The sequence below is a fragment of the Cenococcum geophilum genome (genome assembly GCF_001692895.1).
Source record: "Cenococcum geophilum 1.58 unplaced genomic scaffold K441scaffold_14, whole genome shotgun sequence".
In the NCBI taxonomy this organism is placed as follows: Eukaryota; Fungi; Ascomycota; class Dothideomycetes; order Gloniales; family Gloniaceae; genus Cenococcum; species Cenococcum geophilum.
Window position 1 is genome coordinate 2706613 of NW_027137572.1, and position 18695 is coordinate 2725307.

Genomic DNA, 18695 nt, shown 5'->3' on the forward strand with positions numbered 1-18695 from the left:
TAAGGTTATTTTATTAAAGACTATAGAAGTAAATAGAATTACTATATAGTAAGAGGAATAAGACTAGTAGACGATATATACGTATAGAGGGATAATAATACGCTATAAGGAACGAAAGAATATTTAATTAAGAGTTTTGCGTTTTATTATAATAACGTATACTAAATTTATAAAGATGCTAAATATGGCGCAAGCTATTAGCTATAGGAGCTAAAATTATTAGAGTTTAGAGAAACTAATAAACCATCTCATAGATTGGATATTAAGGACAATAAATTTAATATAGGTAAAATATTTAATAATAATAAGGTAATAAGAGTAGCTTACTAGAAGCGTATAAGCCTTAAAGATGTTATAAAAGAGGTAGAGGATAATTCTATTATAGAATAAGGAATATTAGTAGGGATTAAGATCCTACTAGATAGAATATCTATCGCTTTATAAGACGTAAGAGAAGTAAGATAGTAAACCACTTCGGCACTTAATAAAGGCAAAAGGCTAAAGGCTTAAGACTCTTAAGACAAGATAAGAGATAACTAAGACTCTTAAGATAAGATAAGGTAAGCTTAAGGACCTATAATAGACGATAACCAATAGAGTAGAGTAATAGCTTAGTTTAGTAATATATAAATAAGCTCGGGGTAAAGTTTCCTAAAGGTATAAGATTCTTAAGACGAGATAAGTAAAATTTAAGATTTTTAAAATAAGATGAGAACACTATAAAAGCCTAGTTAAACTAAGGCTAGAGCTAAGCTTAAGAAAGAAGCAAGCTTAGAACTAAGAATCCTATAGGACTAAGATTTTTAAATATAAATAAGGACTATTAAATAAACTAAGATTAAGAAGTAGGAAGACTTTAAAAATCTACTTATAAGGCGAAAACTAAAAGAAACTATAACAGAATTTAGATAGAAAATTATTGTATAGTAAGAATAGAAGCTAGATTAAAGAGCTAGTATAATAGGTTGTATAAGGGATAGAGCACCTATATAAAGAATTACTAATAGACCTAGGGTAGGCACGCTAAGAGCTAAGTGGCTTATTAAATTGGAAAACGAAAAGAATCTAGGAATCCCTATTAGGTTTTAAGAACAATATATAAAGGGCTGTTATAATATAGTAATAAGAAGATACTTCCTTATGGATAAGCCGTATACACTTTAGTAACTGTACTAAAAGTAGTATAGGTAACGACATAATAATAAGTAAGAAGATTTCTATATATAGTTAAATTAACGAGTTATTTAGGACTACCCTATTATAAAAAAAGGTAATAAGTTATATTAAAGGGGCCTTAATTATAATATTAAAGGATCTAGAGGACTAGAGAAGTGAGAGACATATCTTAGTACCTACCAACAAAGTTACGACGTTTAGATTAATATAGTAAAGGTTTAAACTTAAAGATAAAGACGAGTTAAAAGTTAACCTAAAGCACCTAGTATACTATACGCTATCATGGATTATATATATAGATAATATATATAAAATATATAAAACTCTAAAAAAAAGAATCGGAAGTACCTAGTAAGGATATATTAGGCGCTAGAAGAGCAATAATATAGGAATACTAAATATATATACGGATAGTATCTAATAGAAATTTAAGAGTTAGGGGACTCAATACTTTAACAAGGAAGATTCTTTACGGAAGAATGCTTAGACAAATAATAGTAGTGAGAATGCCTAGAAAATATATATCTATAGTATATTAAGGATAAGAAGCGAACTAGGTATTGGCTAAAAAGTAAGCTAAATATATAGGGATTAAGCAGCTAATAATTGGGAAAAGTAAAGGCCTATAGGATTAGAAGGAGCTAGTAGTAGAACCTTAAACCCTTAACGGAATTTAAGGATAACACCTAAATTTATAAGTTAATTAGTAAGATTAACAGTTTAAAGCACTAATAGATAGTATAGTAATAAGGAACTATATCTTATTAGTAGTAGTTAAAAAAAATAGGACTATATTATAGATAGAAGGAATAACCTTACCTATTAGTAACGATTTTAGGAGATTTAATAGCCTATAAAGGAGGGATTATTAATCTTAAAATAGGACCTATTTAGATAACTATTAAAGGAAGACAAATTAAGATATCTTTTAATATCCTACTATTAGGACAAGATAAGGCAGTATTAGGAATACCCTAATTATAGGAATATAATCTAAGGATTAATTAGATTATAGGTTAGGTTAATATTTAAGATATTTAAGAATATAAAATGCGATAATAGACTAAATTAGTATAGTATTAAGTTAGAGTAATATATAAGGAAACTAAGAAAGGGTTATCCTATATACTAAAGAGATACTATAAGTATAGCAAGAAGCTATAGAGCCTAGAAAGTAAAAAGCTAGCAGATTATATAGTATAGGATTATAAGATAGAGTTGGAACTAGGAACGAGTTTAAGGTTCTTTCTAACTTATAAGCTTACTTAAGAGGAGTTAAAAGCACTTAAGGAGTTTATCTAAGAAAACTTACGAAAGGGATATATTAGACTATTATAGTTATTAGCAGGTTATCCAGTATTGTTTATACTAAAGAAGAATAGAAAGCTTAGGCTATATATTAACTATAAATAGTTAAATAGCATTACTCGGAAGGATAGGTATCCTTTACCCTTAATTAGCGAAATTTAGGATTAGATAGGTAATGCGTAAATCTTTATAAAGATAGATCTAAGATAGGCATACTATTAGATTAGAATTAAGGAAGGTAATAAATAAAAGGCAGCCTTTAGGTTAAAGGAAGGACTATATAAACTATTAGTTATACAATTTAGGTTAATAAATGCACTAATAACGTTCTAGAAATAAATTAATAGCGTATTAGGAGAATACCTTAATAATATTATTATCTACTTAATAATGGAGGAAGAATACGGGGAACACATTAAATGGGTCTTAAAGAGACTATAGGAAGAATAGATGCTAGTAATAATTAAAAAATGTAAGTTCTTTATAAAAAAGATCGATTTTATTAGATTTATTATTAAACTAGGTTATATTAGTATAGACCTAAGGAAAATTAAAGCTATAGCAAGTTAGTAAGAACTAGAGAATATAATATAGTTAAAGTTATTTTTAGGGGTTTATAACTACTATAGGAGGTTTATAGCACAGTAGTTAAAGAATATTAAACTATTTACTAGGCTTATAAAGAAGGAGAAACTATAGGTATAGGGAGATAAATAAAGGAAGTTATTTAAGGAACTTAAAGAGTTATTTACTTAGAAGCTAATCCTTAAATTTTATTAACTAGGACTAGATATAGTTATAGAAATAGATATATTAGACTTTATACTAGAAGTATATTTGCTATAGAAGTATAAGAATATTTAGTATTTAGTAGTATATTACAATCGGAAAATAATACTACTAGAGTTAAACTACGATATCTATAATAAAGAATTGCTAGGTATAGTTATAGTACTTAAGAAATAGAGAGCATTCTTATAAGGCGTAGAAAAACTATTTATGGTTAAAACGGATTATAAGAACCTAATAGGGTTCCTAATAATAAAAGAACTTAATTATAAATAAGTTAGATAGGTAGAGATGCTTATAGAATACTATTTTAAGATTTAATATACTTAGTAAAAAGGCTAAACTATAGAATAATAAGAAACTATTAGGAGAAATACTACATAAAGATAAGGATGGATTAATTAGATATAATTACCTTAAGCTAGCAGCAACTTAAGAGGATAAAGAACTAGAAAAAGTTTATAAGATATTAGAGAGCTTTTAGGTATAAAGAATCTTAGAAGTATAGCTAGAAGATCTATAGATGGATATATACGAAAATTAAAAAGTGAAGTATATCCTAAAAAGCATAGTAGAGTATTTCGTAGAAGACTTTTATAAGGAAATAACTTAAGGACATAATAGAGTAACAGGCTTAGTATTAAGACTTTAGGAAGAATACATTATTAACAGAATCTAGGGTATAGCTAAAAAAAAGTAATAAAAGAGTATCTAGATTGCTAAAGAAATAAACTAATAAGGTATAAGCTATATAGAAGGCTACAACCTATTAAAATACCAGAGAGACTATAGGAGGTTATATTATAGAACTTTCTTATTAAATTACTAAAGTTAAGAGATCTTATTACCGGATAAGAGTATAATATAGTTCTTATAATAGTAGACAAGTTAATTAAATAGGGCTACTTTATAGTATATACAGAAGAACCCTTAGCAGAAGATATCGCTAGAATCTATATTAAAGAAGTATTTATATAATATAAAGCACTAAGTAAGATTATATTAGATAGAGATCTAAGATTTATAGCAGTATTTTAAAAGGTATTCTTAGCGGAATAGGGAATTAGAGTAGTAACTTTTACTATATATTATCCGCAGACGGACAAATAGATAGAAAAACTAAATTAGATATTAAAATAGTATCTAAGATATTATATTAATTACGTATAAAATAATTAGGTATTATTATTACTAGTTATATAGTTTATATATAATATAACACTATAAGAAGGAATAGGTATATTACTATTTAAGGCAAATTACGGATATAAGCTAAGAATATTGTTATTACTATAGTAAGTAAAGAAAACGAGTAGTATAGCTAAAGAAAGAATAAAGAAATTAATAAATCTTTATGTAGACCTTATAGAATTAGTAAAAGAGGTATAAGAAAGAATAAAAAAGTACTATAACGCTAAGAGATCTAAAGGACTAGATCTTAAGGAGGGAGATAAAGTATAGCTACTATATAAATTTTTTAAGAGTTAACGACTAAGTAAAAAGTTAGACTGTATTAGACTAAGACCTTTTAAAATTATATAAAAGATTTTACTAGTTATATTTAAGTTAAACCTACTAGCTAAAATAAAGATCTACCCTATATAGTATATTATAATACTAGAGCTAGTATATAGGAATATTAAGCTACTAGGCTATAAAGCAGATACGTATAAAGGATAAGAAGAAGATAAATAGTAAGTTTTAAGGATTATTAGTTATAAAAACATTAATAATAAAATATAGTATAAGGTTAAGTAGATAGGCTATAATAAAACTACCTAGGAACTACTATAGAATCTAAAAAATGCTATAGGAAAGGTATAAGAGTATTAAAAGATAATGGGTTAGGTAATATAGAGAAGGAGCTAAAGATAAAGGGATTAATTAAAGGTAATAGACAAGCTAGGCTATCTAGGGGATCTACTACTAGCGTACTAGTTATTTCCGCCTTAACTTAATTAAAATCCTTTTTAGCCTTTTTAGCCTTAAGCTTAGATAAACCTTACTCTACTAAACGTAACTCCTTTAAGCGTACCTTTTTATATACCTTTACTAGACGGCTTAAATAAGTATAAGCATCTAGTTAAGCTTTTAGAGCCTAAAACGCCTTATTAAAATAACGCTAAACCTTAATAAGGGCCTCAGCTAGCTTACTCTCTAGTTTTTTTAGCCGCTATTAATACGCGTAACCTTAGAGTAAATTAGATAAAGAACTAGACAGTTATAAAGGGTAATAAAATATATATACTTAGCGTTAGAGACGGATTAAATATTATAAAAAGATTATATATTCGCTCGCATATACTTAGTATAGGAAAAAGGTTAGCAACTAAATAGAGCTGTGATTGCAATATATACTAACTTTTTCTCTATATAATAAGAATAGAACGGTATAACTTTACTAAGCGAAAGAATAAACGTTACTAGCCGGTTATAATAATTAGACATAAAAGATCTAATAGAAGGTATTAGAAATAATAAAGGTTACTAAATTAAAAATGGGAATGTTATACCTCTAATAGATAACTTAGAGATAGGAGATATCTTTAAGGATAAAGATAAAGAGGAGGGGGATGGTATTACGGACCTTATATTAGCAGTAGTACGACTACTAAAAAGGGATATAAATAGGTTAGTTAAGATAGTATAGGAGGCGCTAGAACCGATTAAGCTATAAAATAAGGGGTAGCTAAGTTACATGGCTAGTTATATTATAAGTTCGGAATATAGGAATATAGGAACATAGGAATGCGACGTACTAACGTATTAATATACCAATATATTAAACCCTTTACTATAGGGAGCAGTTATATATTTAAGGACACACGGTCTCTATAGATAGTTTCTCTTCTTTATAGTAAATCTTAGAATATAATTAGAGTTAATCTATTAGGTAACTACTCCACTAGTTATATTTACGTTATTAACTATTCTATATCTATATACCTAGCACATTAACAAGTTTACCGTAGTATTTCCTATAAGGCTTCGTTACACTTTAAAAAGGGGAATATTAAAAAGTAGATAGTATACCTCCTACGCCAATTAATCGCGTTTAGTAATAAGCTTATTTATAAACTTAGCTACTACTAAACTAAAGGTATAAAGACTGTTAGCATACGGCTATACTAATTAAAGTAACTCCTAGTAGGAAGTTAACTTCTTCTCTTCCTTGCTGCAATATTTACCTATATAGTTAACTATTACTAATATACTTATAGCGGGCGACGTATTAATATTTACTATCTATACCAGTATTATAGCTAAATTGTAGCTATTAAGAAGCTTATTATTACGCTATAGATAGAACGTCTAGTAATATAGATTTTAATCCTTTAATATAGCGGCCTTATTGTGAGGATGTTACGGACGCTTTAAGTACAATATTACGACTACTTAGAGAAGAGTCGGAAGAAGCTAGTTAGTTAATTTAGGCACGGTCCAGGATGGAGCCGATAGAGCTATATAACGAGGAATGGTAACTAAGGTTATATAACGTGATCTATATAATCTATAGGATCTGTATAATTCACAACAGAGTAGATAAAGCACATGTATATTACGTATAAGAAGGACTTTATAGGAGTATAGTTGTGTATTTAAGGACCCTTAGTTCCTACCTAGATAGTTCCTTCCTTATAGTGATTCTTAGAATATAATTAGAGTTAATCTATTAGGCAACCACTCCACTAGTTATTATTACGTTATTAACTTTAATTTGCATTACCTATATACCTAGCCTATTAACAAGCCCATCGTAGTACCTACTACAAGGTTCCGTTACAGAAGAGAGTGTAGAAAGTAAAAGCGGCACTCCTTTACTCTAGTGGAGCCTTTCTTTAATCTTAAGTAGTAAAATTTAGTATAATTATAATGCCGTTAAAATCGATTAAGGTAAGTAATAAGAAGCTTACTAGTATTAAGCTATTCTTTATAGCTAAGAGTAGAAGGATATTAAAGATTAGGAGGCCTAGATTAATTAGGATTTATTATAAATATAAAAGCAGCCTAGTACTTAGTAAAAGCCGCCCTTAATTTACTAGTTAACGGATTTGGCCTTAGGGCTATTAAACTCTGTAGAAAGCTATATATATAGCCACTACCTTACACCTACCACTTATATTAGGACTAAAAGTTAGTGCTATTAAATAGACCTATAAGCACGTGCTTCTTAAATAGATTAAAGCAGTAATATAGCTAGTAAGCAGCAATATATAGGTTATTATTAAGATTCTAAGAGGCAATATAGTAGCGCTAAGCCTTATTAGTAGCCTTATATTTATTAAATCAAGGTATATAAGAGTGTGGATTATACTAATATAGATTAGTAGCGCTAATTATAAAGAATAGAGACCCACTCTTAATATTTTTAGTATAAGCTTATTTCTCTGCTTTTAGTAAGGCTTAGTACCCTTAAGCCCCCATATATACTATATAATCTTATTTAAAACCTAATTATCCCTAGTACTATTTATAAGATTATTAAGCTTATCTAAAGATAGACTATTCTTATTTAATTGGCTATAAAGGAAGCGGGTAGTATTAAGGGCTTGCTCTCTTATAATCCGATTAAATACATAGTAGCGAAATAAGGGGTAGCGGCCAAACCAACCGTCCTAATACTTAAGCATATACTTAGTGGACGTAGCTAGGGTAACTATACGGCTTTATAGCATATTAAAGTCGGCTTTACTATAGGGAAATAGAGTAGGAAAGGCGCTGCGTATAATAAAACTAGCTAATTACTTAGAGAGAGGTATCTGTCGTATAGTAAAAACCTCTAGGCCTATTTATAGGTCTTATTAATTCATTTATTGCTTAACGTCTAATACGGATCCTATGCGGCCCACGTAGACTACTCTATACATAGGGGAAACTTATAAATTTATAGGAAGAAAACCCCTGATATATTAGGGGAGGAAAAACCCTATAAGCCACCTTAGTAGGATAAAAAACCCTAACTTGCTATATCTGTCCATAGCAGCGGCCCTATAGGTCTACGGCTACGTCCTATCCTCCTTAAATATTCGAACTCCTTAGGAACCACTGCTTCCTTCCTTAGCTTATCTAAGGCTAAGGTTCACTACGTCCTAGCTAGGCCTTGCTAATTAATTACTATATTTTATTATTATCGTCGTCTCCTATATCTTAACCACCCCCTATATACTATCTCTTATTAACTATTACTATATACGCCTTGCCTCCCCCCCCCTAGAGCTATTAAAGGCGTAAGGGGAATTCATCCGTTCTAACTACTGTAATACTAACCGCGGGATATATTATTGTGCTTTGGGTATCTTTTATACCTAGGCCCTAGCTAGGCCCTTTTTAAGGGTTACTACTCCGTTAAAAGGAGATAAGGGAAACCGTGGGTCGCAATTTAGGCTGTTAGGTATTTAGTAGTAAACGGTAAGTAACCGCATACTCTATAGGCGATCGCCCTAGGGGTTAGGAGGGGCCGTATATTTGCTCATTCGCTATTTATTCGCATTTATTCGTTCGTTTATTAATATAAGGTTATTAATGCTTTCAATTATAGGTCAGGGGGATGTTATTAAATACTGCGCATCTATGTTGGATCGTATAGGTGCCCTAGATAGGAGAATAGTGTAGTAGTTGTTGTATTATAGAGGGCTAACAGTAGTGGTTTTTAAGATCTCACCATCCGAAAATTTTTTCACCACCGCCCTTAACGCCTACAACCACCACCAGGTCCTGTCCGCACGCTGTGCGACGTCTCTGCGTTGGCTCTGGATCTGAACTTCGAAGACCAGGTTCGTAGCCGTCACCACGTACAGGTGCAGAGTCCGATTTCGACGGCCTTATAGGTCTTATTAGTATTAAACCTTACGACTTAAAGGTTCCAATTTATTAAGGTTAGGCACTAGATTAGGGACCAAAATATCCAATATATTGTTATTAAATTCGCTATCTAGTATATTACTACTAAGCTTAGTAAGCAGAGGATTAACAATAGGAGGACATTATATAGGAGCAGAATTATTAGACTCTAACTTATTAATATAAGGTAGCTAATCTAATATAGAGTTATTTTTAGGTAAGCTAGTAAGCTAGGTGCTATATATTTTAACGTCGCAATAATTAGGATAATTAACCTTTAGAAAGTAAAGCTATAGTAATATAGTAAAGCGCCTTATAGTATACCGCTTAGTAAACCGCCAACTTAGGTATTCGCCACCCTCTACTACTATAGGCCTTACGACCAGTATATTAAGTTTAGCAGGTAGCTATAGTAGCTACCTTTAAGTCTTTAATATATTCTAGCTAAAGCAGTAGACGTAACTAGTATAGCGATATTAATAGCCGCGTATATGCATAACTTGTAGATAAACGTATACACGCGTAATTAGAAGCTCCTCTACCGTAGTAAGTATAGGTAAGAAGCCAGGAACAGGCCCTAGATTAAGCCCATTACTTTTACTAAATAGGGGGGAAAGGGTTAGATCTTTAAGGCTATCGGCGTCCTTAATATAGGCTTTGCATATACCTATATTATTACCCTTTATAGCTAGGCCTATTTAGAACTACTGCTCCTTATAATAACTGCACGTCTCTATACATTTAGCCTATAGTATACTCCTAATCGACAGCTAAAACAGGTAGTAGTATAGCTATAGTTAGAGCTTACTAAAAGGGAGCTTACTAAGAAGGAGCTTACTGCAAGGAAGCTTGCTATAAGGAAGGTAGTATTAGCAGTAGAGTAGGTATAGAAGCTAGTTCCGGCAAGGACGTATTTAGGTTATTTAGAGTGCCTCTTCTACTATATAGAGCTTTATCTATAGTATATAGTGGAGGAGTAGGCGAGTAAGCTTTACCCCACTAATTAAGAATACGGTACTCCCGTTATATTACTATAATTATCTTCCGCCGTTAAGCTATTTTAGGGGTATCTTAACTGTTCTAGCCGTAAGGCAGGAAGGCGTTTTTAGGGTCGTTTTTAGGTTAAGTAGTTCGCTAGCGCCTTATAGAATAATTCTTAATAGTAGAATCTAGCCCTATAAAAGCTTTCCACTTTCTTAAAATAGATATAGAGTTTTAGAAAAGTAAGTAAAAGTAAAAGTAATATATAGGGAAAACGTGCCTTTAACTAATATAGCTAGTATAGCTTTAAAAGCTTCTTTAATAGGCTATCTTTAACAAAGTTAATATAGGGCTTATAGACATGGCACCTAATATATTTAATTATAATAGGCTCTACCACGTTTATAATGTATATAGTAGTGTTAATTAAGGTATTAACCAAAAAAGGATATTTTAACGTTCGTTACATAGATTCTGCCACAACTTACCGCGCGCTATATTTTTTTCTAACCAATTAAAAGCCGGCTTAGCGGGGTTTGAAAATTTAAACACCTAACCACCTAAAAGTACAGACCACTCGTACTCGGGTCAATAAAACTTAGAAATTTGCTATTATTAACTAGAAGTAAAAAATAATTACCAGCTGTTAAGATTGCTAGTAGTTAGAAATGCTGAATTTATATATTTTTTGGAGGTAGGCCAGTAAGTGAGTGGGCCGGTGAGTGGTGAAACATGTTAGATGTATCGGTAAATACAGCCGCTTTTCCGCTTTTTGCATGCGAGAAATTCACAGCACGGCCATCCTGCAGCTCTTGGCTTCCGGTCTAGCCGTACCTGACTTAGCCTTATTTATTATTTCGCCAAGACTTTTAGGATATGCATCATCGCAAAAATTTACAGTAGCACAACCTCAAGTCCAAGAATCGGAGGCCGCAGGATCATCATGATCACTTCAAGACATTGCATTTCATACCCGGCGGTTTCCAGAGAGGTAGAGCTATTACTGGCTTAAGATGGCGCTTTGAATTAATAGCAACTGAACAAGATGCGACTCCTCAATTCTCGGACACTGCAGCTTGAAGAGTTTATTGGAGATGCTAACGTTCCTCCATACGCCATCCTCTCGCATACGTGGGGGGAGGAAGAGGTTACCTTACGGGATATGATCAGTACAGCTGGCAGCTTGAAGGAAAAGAAGGGCTTCAAAAAGATTCAAAACTGCTGCTCGCAGGCTTTGGCTGATGGACTACACTGGGCTTGGGTGGATACGTACGTACTGCTTCCTAGTTTTTAGACGTTTTCTTACCTATATTAGCTGTTGTATTGATAAGACTAGTAGCGCTGAGCTGTCCGAGGCCATTAACTCCATGTTCCGCTGGTATTCACGCTCCAAAGTGTGCTATGCCTATCTCACCGATGTTCCTTATGATGGATTTGACGATTCGCTGCCGAAGAGTCGTTGGTTCACTCGTGGGTGGACGCTTCAAGAACTATTAGCTCCTTCTAGTGTTGTCTACTACTCGGCTGAATGGACACGTATCGGAGATAATGAAGATTTGATATCCGTTCTCAGAAACGTCACTCGCATCGACGAAGGCATCCTTTCACGCACAAAAGGCTTGGATTGGATTAGTGTGGCAGAGAAGATGTCATGGGCCGCGACGCGGGAGACAACACGAGTTGAAGACATGGCGTACTGCCTTCTTGGCATCTTCGACGTCAATATGCCACTACTTTACGGAGAAGGGGAGAGAGCTTTTCAACGACTGCAGGAAGAAATCCTCAGGAACAGCCAGGATCAATCACTTTTTGCATGGGGTTTAAAGGAAGACTTGGTAGGCATGCAAACGCTCATTCCTGACCACGTCAGAGTCGGAGCTGATATCAGTGGCGAAACTCGTTATGAGCTGGACCCAGATTTTCCTCAGAGGCTCGGAATGGATTACAAGCCACCCATGGATACGAAGTCACCCCGAGATTTCATGTATAACGCAATTCCGGCGTACGAGCATCGTCGGCCAATGCTCCGTGGGCTTTTCGCACACTCCCCCGAGGATTTCCGGTTCAGCGGAATGGTCAAGCGGATCCCACGTTGGCCTGGAAACGGTCAAGATCCCCCTGTTCTCGTTGCCGGAGAAGTTCGCATCAGAATGCCATTGCTTAGGAATCACAGAAAGCCGTCGTCCTTCGCCATCGTTATTCTCGGCTGCAAGATATCGCGCATGGTCCTCGGACTCCTGGTTAAAGAGTGGGAGGAAGACATCGTCGGACGGCTATCACTTGCTGTTTTGATACCAGACTTCTTTCCACTTTTTCAACAAATTGTTGCTTTCAAGAAATTATATCAGGTCCTTAGATTCAAGGAACAGAAGGAGGGGTTGCCTTCACCACTCCTTCTGATTGTACTCAGCAATAATCTGTCCGATAACGGCCCTTACCAGTTCAGGAAAGCATATTGCTCACGGGAGAACCTTCGATTCGCTGATAAAACTTCGATCCTACTTGTGGATCTACAAAAGGAGGGTCGACAGTTCCTGTTAACTTTCACTCCTTCCCCGGAAACAAACTTCGAACCCGTCCTGCCGCACTTGGCTGTTCAAATTGGCCTTTTCGCTATGGACACTGGTACTCGAACCGTTAGTACGCTTCGCCTTCGAGCTGCTTTCGTCACGTCGGAAGAAGAAATCGAATATCTTAAACCGAAAGATGAAATAGTCTACCAAGAATTAGATGGTGAGATGCACACGCACAATCAGCATTCGCTTACTGCTGACTATCTCGACATCCACACTCCAGGGATAGCACCTGTGCAACAACTTAGCCAGTGGGAGTATCAGGCTGTTTTAGGGCCCCTGGCTGACGGTCGATATGTGCTGGTTGCGTTAATCAGTTCCTATGCATCACTTTTCTACTTGGATAACAGGTATAAAGAGCTAAATATTGAGCTAATTGACTTAGATCGTTTAATACAACGTGGGATCTCAGTACCTCAGCTAGTTTAAAGCAGCGTTCTTGCTCAGCGTCGGGTACTAATACAAAGTATTCAGCGATCTATAGCATCAGTCTTTCTAAGCATCCCTGTTCCTATCTAAAACGATATCATAACTTCGCGCTCCGAGAGATGCTCTCGCCAAAATTTAATTCCTCATTTCTCTATATCCTGATGTATCGTAGGTATCGCTCGTATTGTCAACATGTACATGCAGTGATGGCAATAATCAGCTAGTTAGTTATGATTATGTTATGTTATCAGGAACATAACTAACCTAATTATAATCGCACCTGCTGATTATGTTATATATATATAACTATATAATTACCCGCGGTAAGACCACCAAGTAGTGGTGTTGAGTAAATCTTGACGATTATCGCGATCATCGCCAGAGGTGCTCTATATACCTGTGCACGCCTCTAAACTAATTAAAATACATACAATATACGTCTCTGCGGGCTTACAGAAGGGCTAGCGTCTATAACGCGTCGTAAGTATACTTCCCTTACCATTTTATCCACCGTTGATTTGCCTTACCTTCGCCACCTACTTCCTAAGCCATACCCCTCCCAGCCGACACCCGTAGCCTAACTGCCACCTAAAAGCGACTTTGAGAAGAAGACGCTACCAGTTCAACACTTAGTGATCACGATTCACGTGAGTTTGATAGTGTGACGGCTGCCCGCGAGGATCCTTACTATGAGATTGGTATACCACCTATAAAACGATGGCGTGGGCGTAAGGATGAGACTCTTTGGGCACACGCACTTGATGAGCCTCTAAAGGCTTACTAGTTAGGAGGGAACTAACCAAGAGCTCTTCTACTGCAAGCGGTGCTCAGATCAAGGTGTTGTAAAGCCTCTCTCTAGTGCTACTGCTTTCCGTTATTACCTAAAAAACTTATATAGAATCCTTACTGACTAAAGCGATCCGACGCTAATATTAATACCGAAGCTATCAGGTCGTTTAGGAAATATGGCCCGTGCGCGAACACCAAAACATCAAAAATCGGCTCAACCATAGTATCCAGATAGCTTTCTACCTCAATTAAACTATCACAATGGGTCATAAGTATTCTTCTAATGATGAAGATCTTGTCTAACCTGACTAATAAAATATATATCAAGTTCGAGCTTTATTATCGCGATATTGCGTTATAATTGATTAATCAAATCTACGGCTTAATTTGGCCAAGACTACGTTAAATCTAGATTATCTGGTTGGTTCGCTTACCAAACAACCTTTCTTAACAGCGCATAGGATACTTACCGTATTGTTTAATAAGCAGGCTAAAGCTATAGCAACTAGGCAAGATCTAAAAACATTAAAGATTCTATAAGAGGTAGTAGACAAGAAGGCCTTTATAGACGCCCTTATATACTTAATCGTTACCTAGAATCTTCCTTATACAATTATTAAGTGGCTAAAGTTTAGAGCCTTTTTGTAACCGACTACCGGTACTAATACCCTACCAAAACACGACCCTGTCTCGACTGCGTATCACCCTGTTTTAGCTACGCATTGGTATCCCCTTTCATCTTATTTCTTACACCTTCCTCATGTATTTATACCACTTGATTTCCATAGATTTACAATCAAGTTGCTCGTTCAATTCCCACACACTGCAAAAGCTTACACTTTTTATAAATCTATAACTATGTGTTAACTAAAGACGGCTTACCTCTATATAAATTACGCCAGAGCGTGCTAATTCTAATTAGTAAGATATTCGTTGTTTAAAAGGATCGCATTAAGTTAAGGCTTAAAAAACCTGAGTTAAAAATATACTTTACTACTAACTGCTAGATAGTTCTAAATAAGACAGCTTATTAAGCAGTTACTGCTTATTTATAGACGAACTTAATTAGCTATTAAAGGCAAAAATCGCGCTAAAAGAGTATAAAGAGGTATATAGAGGCGAATAGTAGGTAGAGGTAATAATTAAGGTAATTAAGGAGTACGAGATTTTTAAGAGTTAAATTTATTACGGACCTTATATTAGCAGTAATACGACTACTAAGAAGAGATATAATTGGGTTAGTTAAGATAGTATAAGAGACACTAAAACTAATTAAGCTATAGAATAAAGGGGAGCTAAATTATATAGCTAGTTATATTATAAGTTCGGAACGTAGAAATATAGAAACGTAGGAATAAGACGTACTAATATACTAACGCACTAATGTACTTAGAATATTTCTTAGGCGTAGTATTAAATATTTAAAGGACTATAGTCCCTACCTAGACAGCCCCTTTTTTTAGAGTTAATCTATTAGGTAATCTACTCTACTAGTTATATTTACATTACTAACTACCCCGCGCCTATATACCTAGCCCTTTAATAAGTCTATTATATTATTTCCTATAAGACTTTATTATATATTTACTACCAAGGTTATAGTAAAAAAAAGTTAAAAAATACTACCTAAAGCACTAGTTATAACGCTATCTATAGTAGTAACTACTTTAGGATTAGGAGGAGATACTAGTATAAGGGATAATAAACTAGCTAATAAGTGTTATAGAATAAAACAATGCTAATAATTAGGTACTACTTTAGTAGCTATAAGATATAAAGAGGGAAAGGATTAAGATACTATTAATTAAAAGATTTATAGGAGAAAAATATAAGCTAAAGATTTAATATAAAGAGACTAAGTTAGAGTAAGTAGTGGACTAAGTGACGTATATAGGACTATTTTTAATAAGTTAGGTATTAGAGTAGTTTAGACCTTATTTTACGGAGATATAGGCTAATAGGTTAGTAACTACTAACCTAAAGACGTAGTATATATTTATAAGCTAGGAAGGATTTGCTAGTAGACTAATATAAATATATAGAAATCTGGAATTAATAGTAATAGCTAAAGAAAAGCTATATTAACTTATATAAAGGGGATTGGTAATAGACTATATAACATAGTTTTAAACACTAGTAGTATAGACTAAGTAGTACTAAAAGGCGTTAATATTATAGTATTAAAGAGGACTAGAAAATAAGATCTAGAATATAATAATACCTATAGAAGATCTAAGCGATATAAGGGAATTAATTAAATAAGCTATTAAAGTAGATAACCGGCTATATTAAAGCAAAAAGGTAGGAAGAATATAGTAAGTATTTAAACTATAGTATAGTATAGACCTAATAGACCTAAGTAGTATTAAAGAGGCTAGGAAAGGAAATAATTAACTATAGAAACCTAGAGGTTAAGGATTAAGTAATTAAAGGACTAAAAAGTAAAAGCTAAACTAGGGATCTTAATAGTAGAAGATATTTAGGCAGACTTTATAGTAAGAAAAGTAGTATAAAGAAGGGGCTTGTATAAACTATAGAATATAATTATATTTTGCTAAAGATTATAAAGGTAGTTAGAGTAACTACGTAGTAAAGGAAACTAAACTAGTAAACGATATATATATGGGGATAATAATATACTATAAGGAACAAAAGAATATTTAATTAAAAGCTTTATATTTTATTATAATAATATATACTAAGTTTATAAGGACGCTAAGTATAGCGTAAGTTATTAGCTATAAGAGCCTAAGTTAAAAGGACTCTAGGGTATAAAAGAGTTAGATAAAGATTAAGATTAACTTTATAAACTAGATTAGAACTAAGACAGTATATTTAGCTAATAGTTAGCAAAGAAAGTTCTTACGTACTAGCTTTGCTAAGTAATAAAATCTAAAAATTAAAACATTTAAACTATTAGTAGCAATAATAAGGAAATAAAGGCAACTTACTAGGAGTATATAGACCTTAAGGACATAATAATAGAGGTAAATATTAAATCTACTATAGATTAGGGATTATTAATGGGGATTAAGACTCCCTTAAATACAATATTTATTACTTTATAAGATATAAGAGAAGTAAAATAGTGTCAGGTGACGAAGTCACCTCGCCTATATGTATTGTTCCGCACAGCCGTGCTTGGCATCAAGCCAGTCACTCGTTTACCTTTTGCGGGTTTGTGTGGCTGAGTGGTGCGGAGCTTATCACCTCACAAATAGTAAGCTATTTTAGCGCTTAATAAAGGCAAAAGGCTAAAAACTTAAGATTTTTAAGAAGGGATAAAAGGAGCTTAAGAACCTATAATAGATAAAAACTAATAAAAAAGAGTAGTAGCTTAGTTTAAAGGTAAATAAATAACTACGAGATATAGATTTCTAGAGACCTAAGGATTTAAGCTAGAGTAGTAGGATAGGGATAAGGCTCTATATATAGAGTATTAGAAAATAAAAGGTAAAGAAAGTATTTAGCCTTAGAGTTAAATAGTTAATACTAGAATTATAAAGTTTAAGGATTTAGAGGATGTAATAGCTAGATATAAATTAGGAGAAGACTAAATATAATTTAAAAATTAAATTTCAGTATAGTAAGAAGAAAGAGGTTACTATAAATTAAAAATGCTAGGTAAACTAAGGGATAAAGCACCTTTACGTGAAATTACTAATAGGCCTAAAGTAGGTATACTAAAAGTAAAATAGTATAAGGGATCTTTTGGCGGCTGCTAAGGGCTAGCCGAAAGCTGGCCTTGGCACCTCCTTATAAGCTCCCTTAGGCTTACAGCCCTCGTATCCTCCTTATCGGTTCGTCTCTCTCTCTTTGTATAAGGCTATTGCCATACTCTTTACCATATTGTCCTCTTCTACCGACTTTCCTTATAACTTATGCTCGGCTTACCTGCTCCCTATTATATACCTAAGCAATATGCCTTATAAATAGCTTAAAGAACTAAAATAAGGAGAGGATTTAGGAATCCTAACTAGGTTTAAAGAATAGTATATAAAAGGCTATTGTAATATATATACGCTTATAGAGCTATATTAAAAGTAGTATAGGTAGCGATATAATAATAAATAGGAAGATTTCTATATATAGCTAAATGAAGGAGTTATTTAAGACTAAGCAATTATTAAAAAAGGCATAAGTTATATTAAGGGAGTATTAATTATAATATTTAAAAATCTAGAAAAACAATTAGAGGACTAAAAATATAAAAAATAGGTTTTAGTATTAGTAAATGGGGGGCTAACGTTCTAATTAACTAGGTAAAGGTTTAAACTTAAAAGCAAAAATAAGCTAAAAGTTAACCTAAAGCACCTAACGTATTATATATTGGTATATATTACGTATATAGATAATATAGATAATATATAAGAAACTAAAAGAAAAAATATTAGAAATATTAAGTATACATATAGCTAGCATCTAGTAGAAGTTTAAAAGTTAAATCACTTAATACTTTAACTAGAAAAATTCCTTATAGAAGAATTATTAAATAAATAATAGTAGTAAGAATACCTAGAAGATATATATCTATAGTATATTAAAGATAAAAAGTGAACTAAGTATAAATAGGATCTAGTAGTTAACGTAATCCACCCCCAAGTAGCCCATACCCCCAAGTGGCCCACTCCAAAAACTCACCAAAAAAACCAAAAATTGTTCTTTAATATCTTAACAACGGCTTAATAATAAATTATAAGAATTTATAATTAGACTCTTATACTTACTTTAAGGCCTTTATTAGAGTTTTAAAGTAATTAGTTTGGCTATTATTAATATATTAAGATTTAGCTCTTTAAATTTAAGCTT

The 18695-nt window shown here is 33.0% G+C and overlaps 2 protein-coding genes across 2 annotated transcripts; both read left to right on the forward strand.

The window, feature by feature from the left end:
- Window positions 1–11140: 11140 nt before the first annotated feature.
- On the forward strand, window positions 11141–11912 carry K441DRAFT_503944 (HET-domain-containing protein; the record flags this gene model as incomplete). The annotated part of the gene is made up of 2 exons (XM_067642039.1): window positions 11141–11364; window positions 11411–11912. Coding segments are annotated over 2 exons (726 nt in total), but the record flags the coding sequence as incomplete, so codon positions are not given.
- A 120-nt stretch (window positions 11913–12032) lies between these two features.
- On the forward strand, window positions 12033–13097 carry K441DRAFT_676202 (uncharacterized protein; the record flags this gene model as incomplete). The annotated part of the gene is made up of 1 exon (XM_067650930.1): window positions 12033–13097. One exon carries the CDS (start codon window positions 12033–12035, stop codon window positions 13095–13097), a length of 1065 nt encoding a protein of 354 aa, XP_067505811.1.
- Between the last annotated feature and the right edge of the window lie 5598 nt (window positions 13098–18695).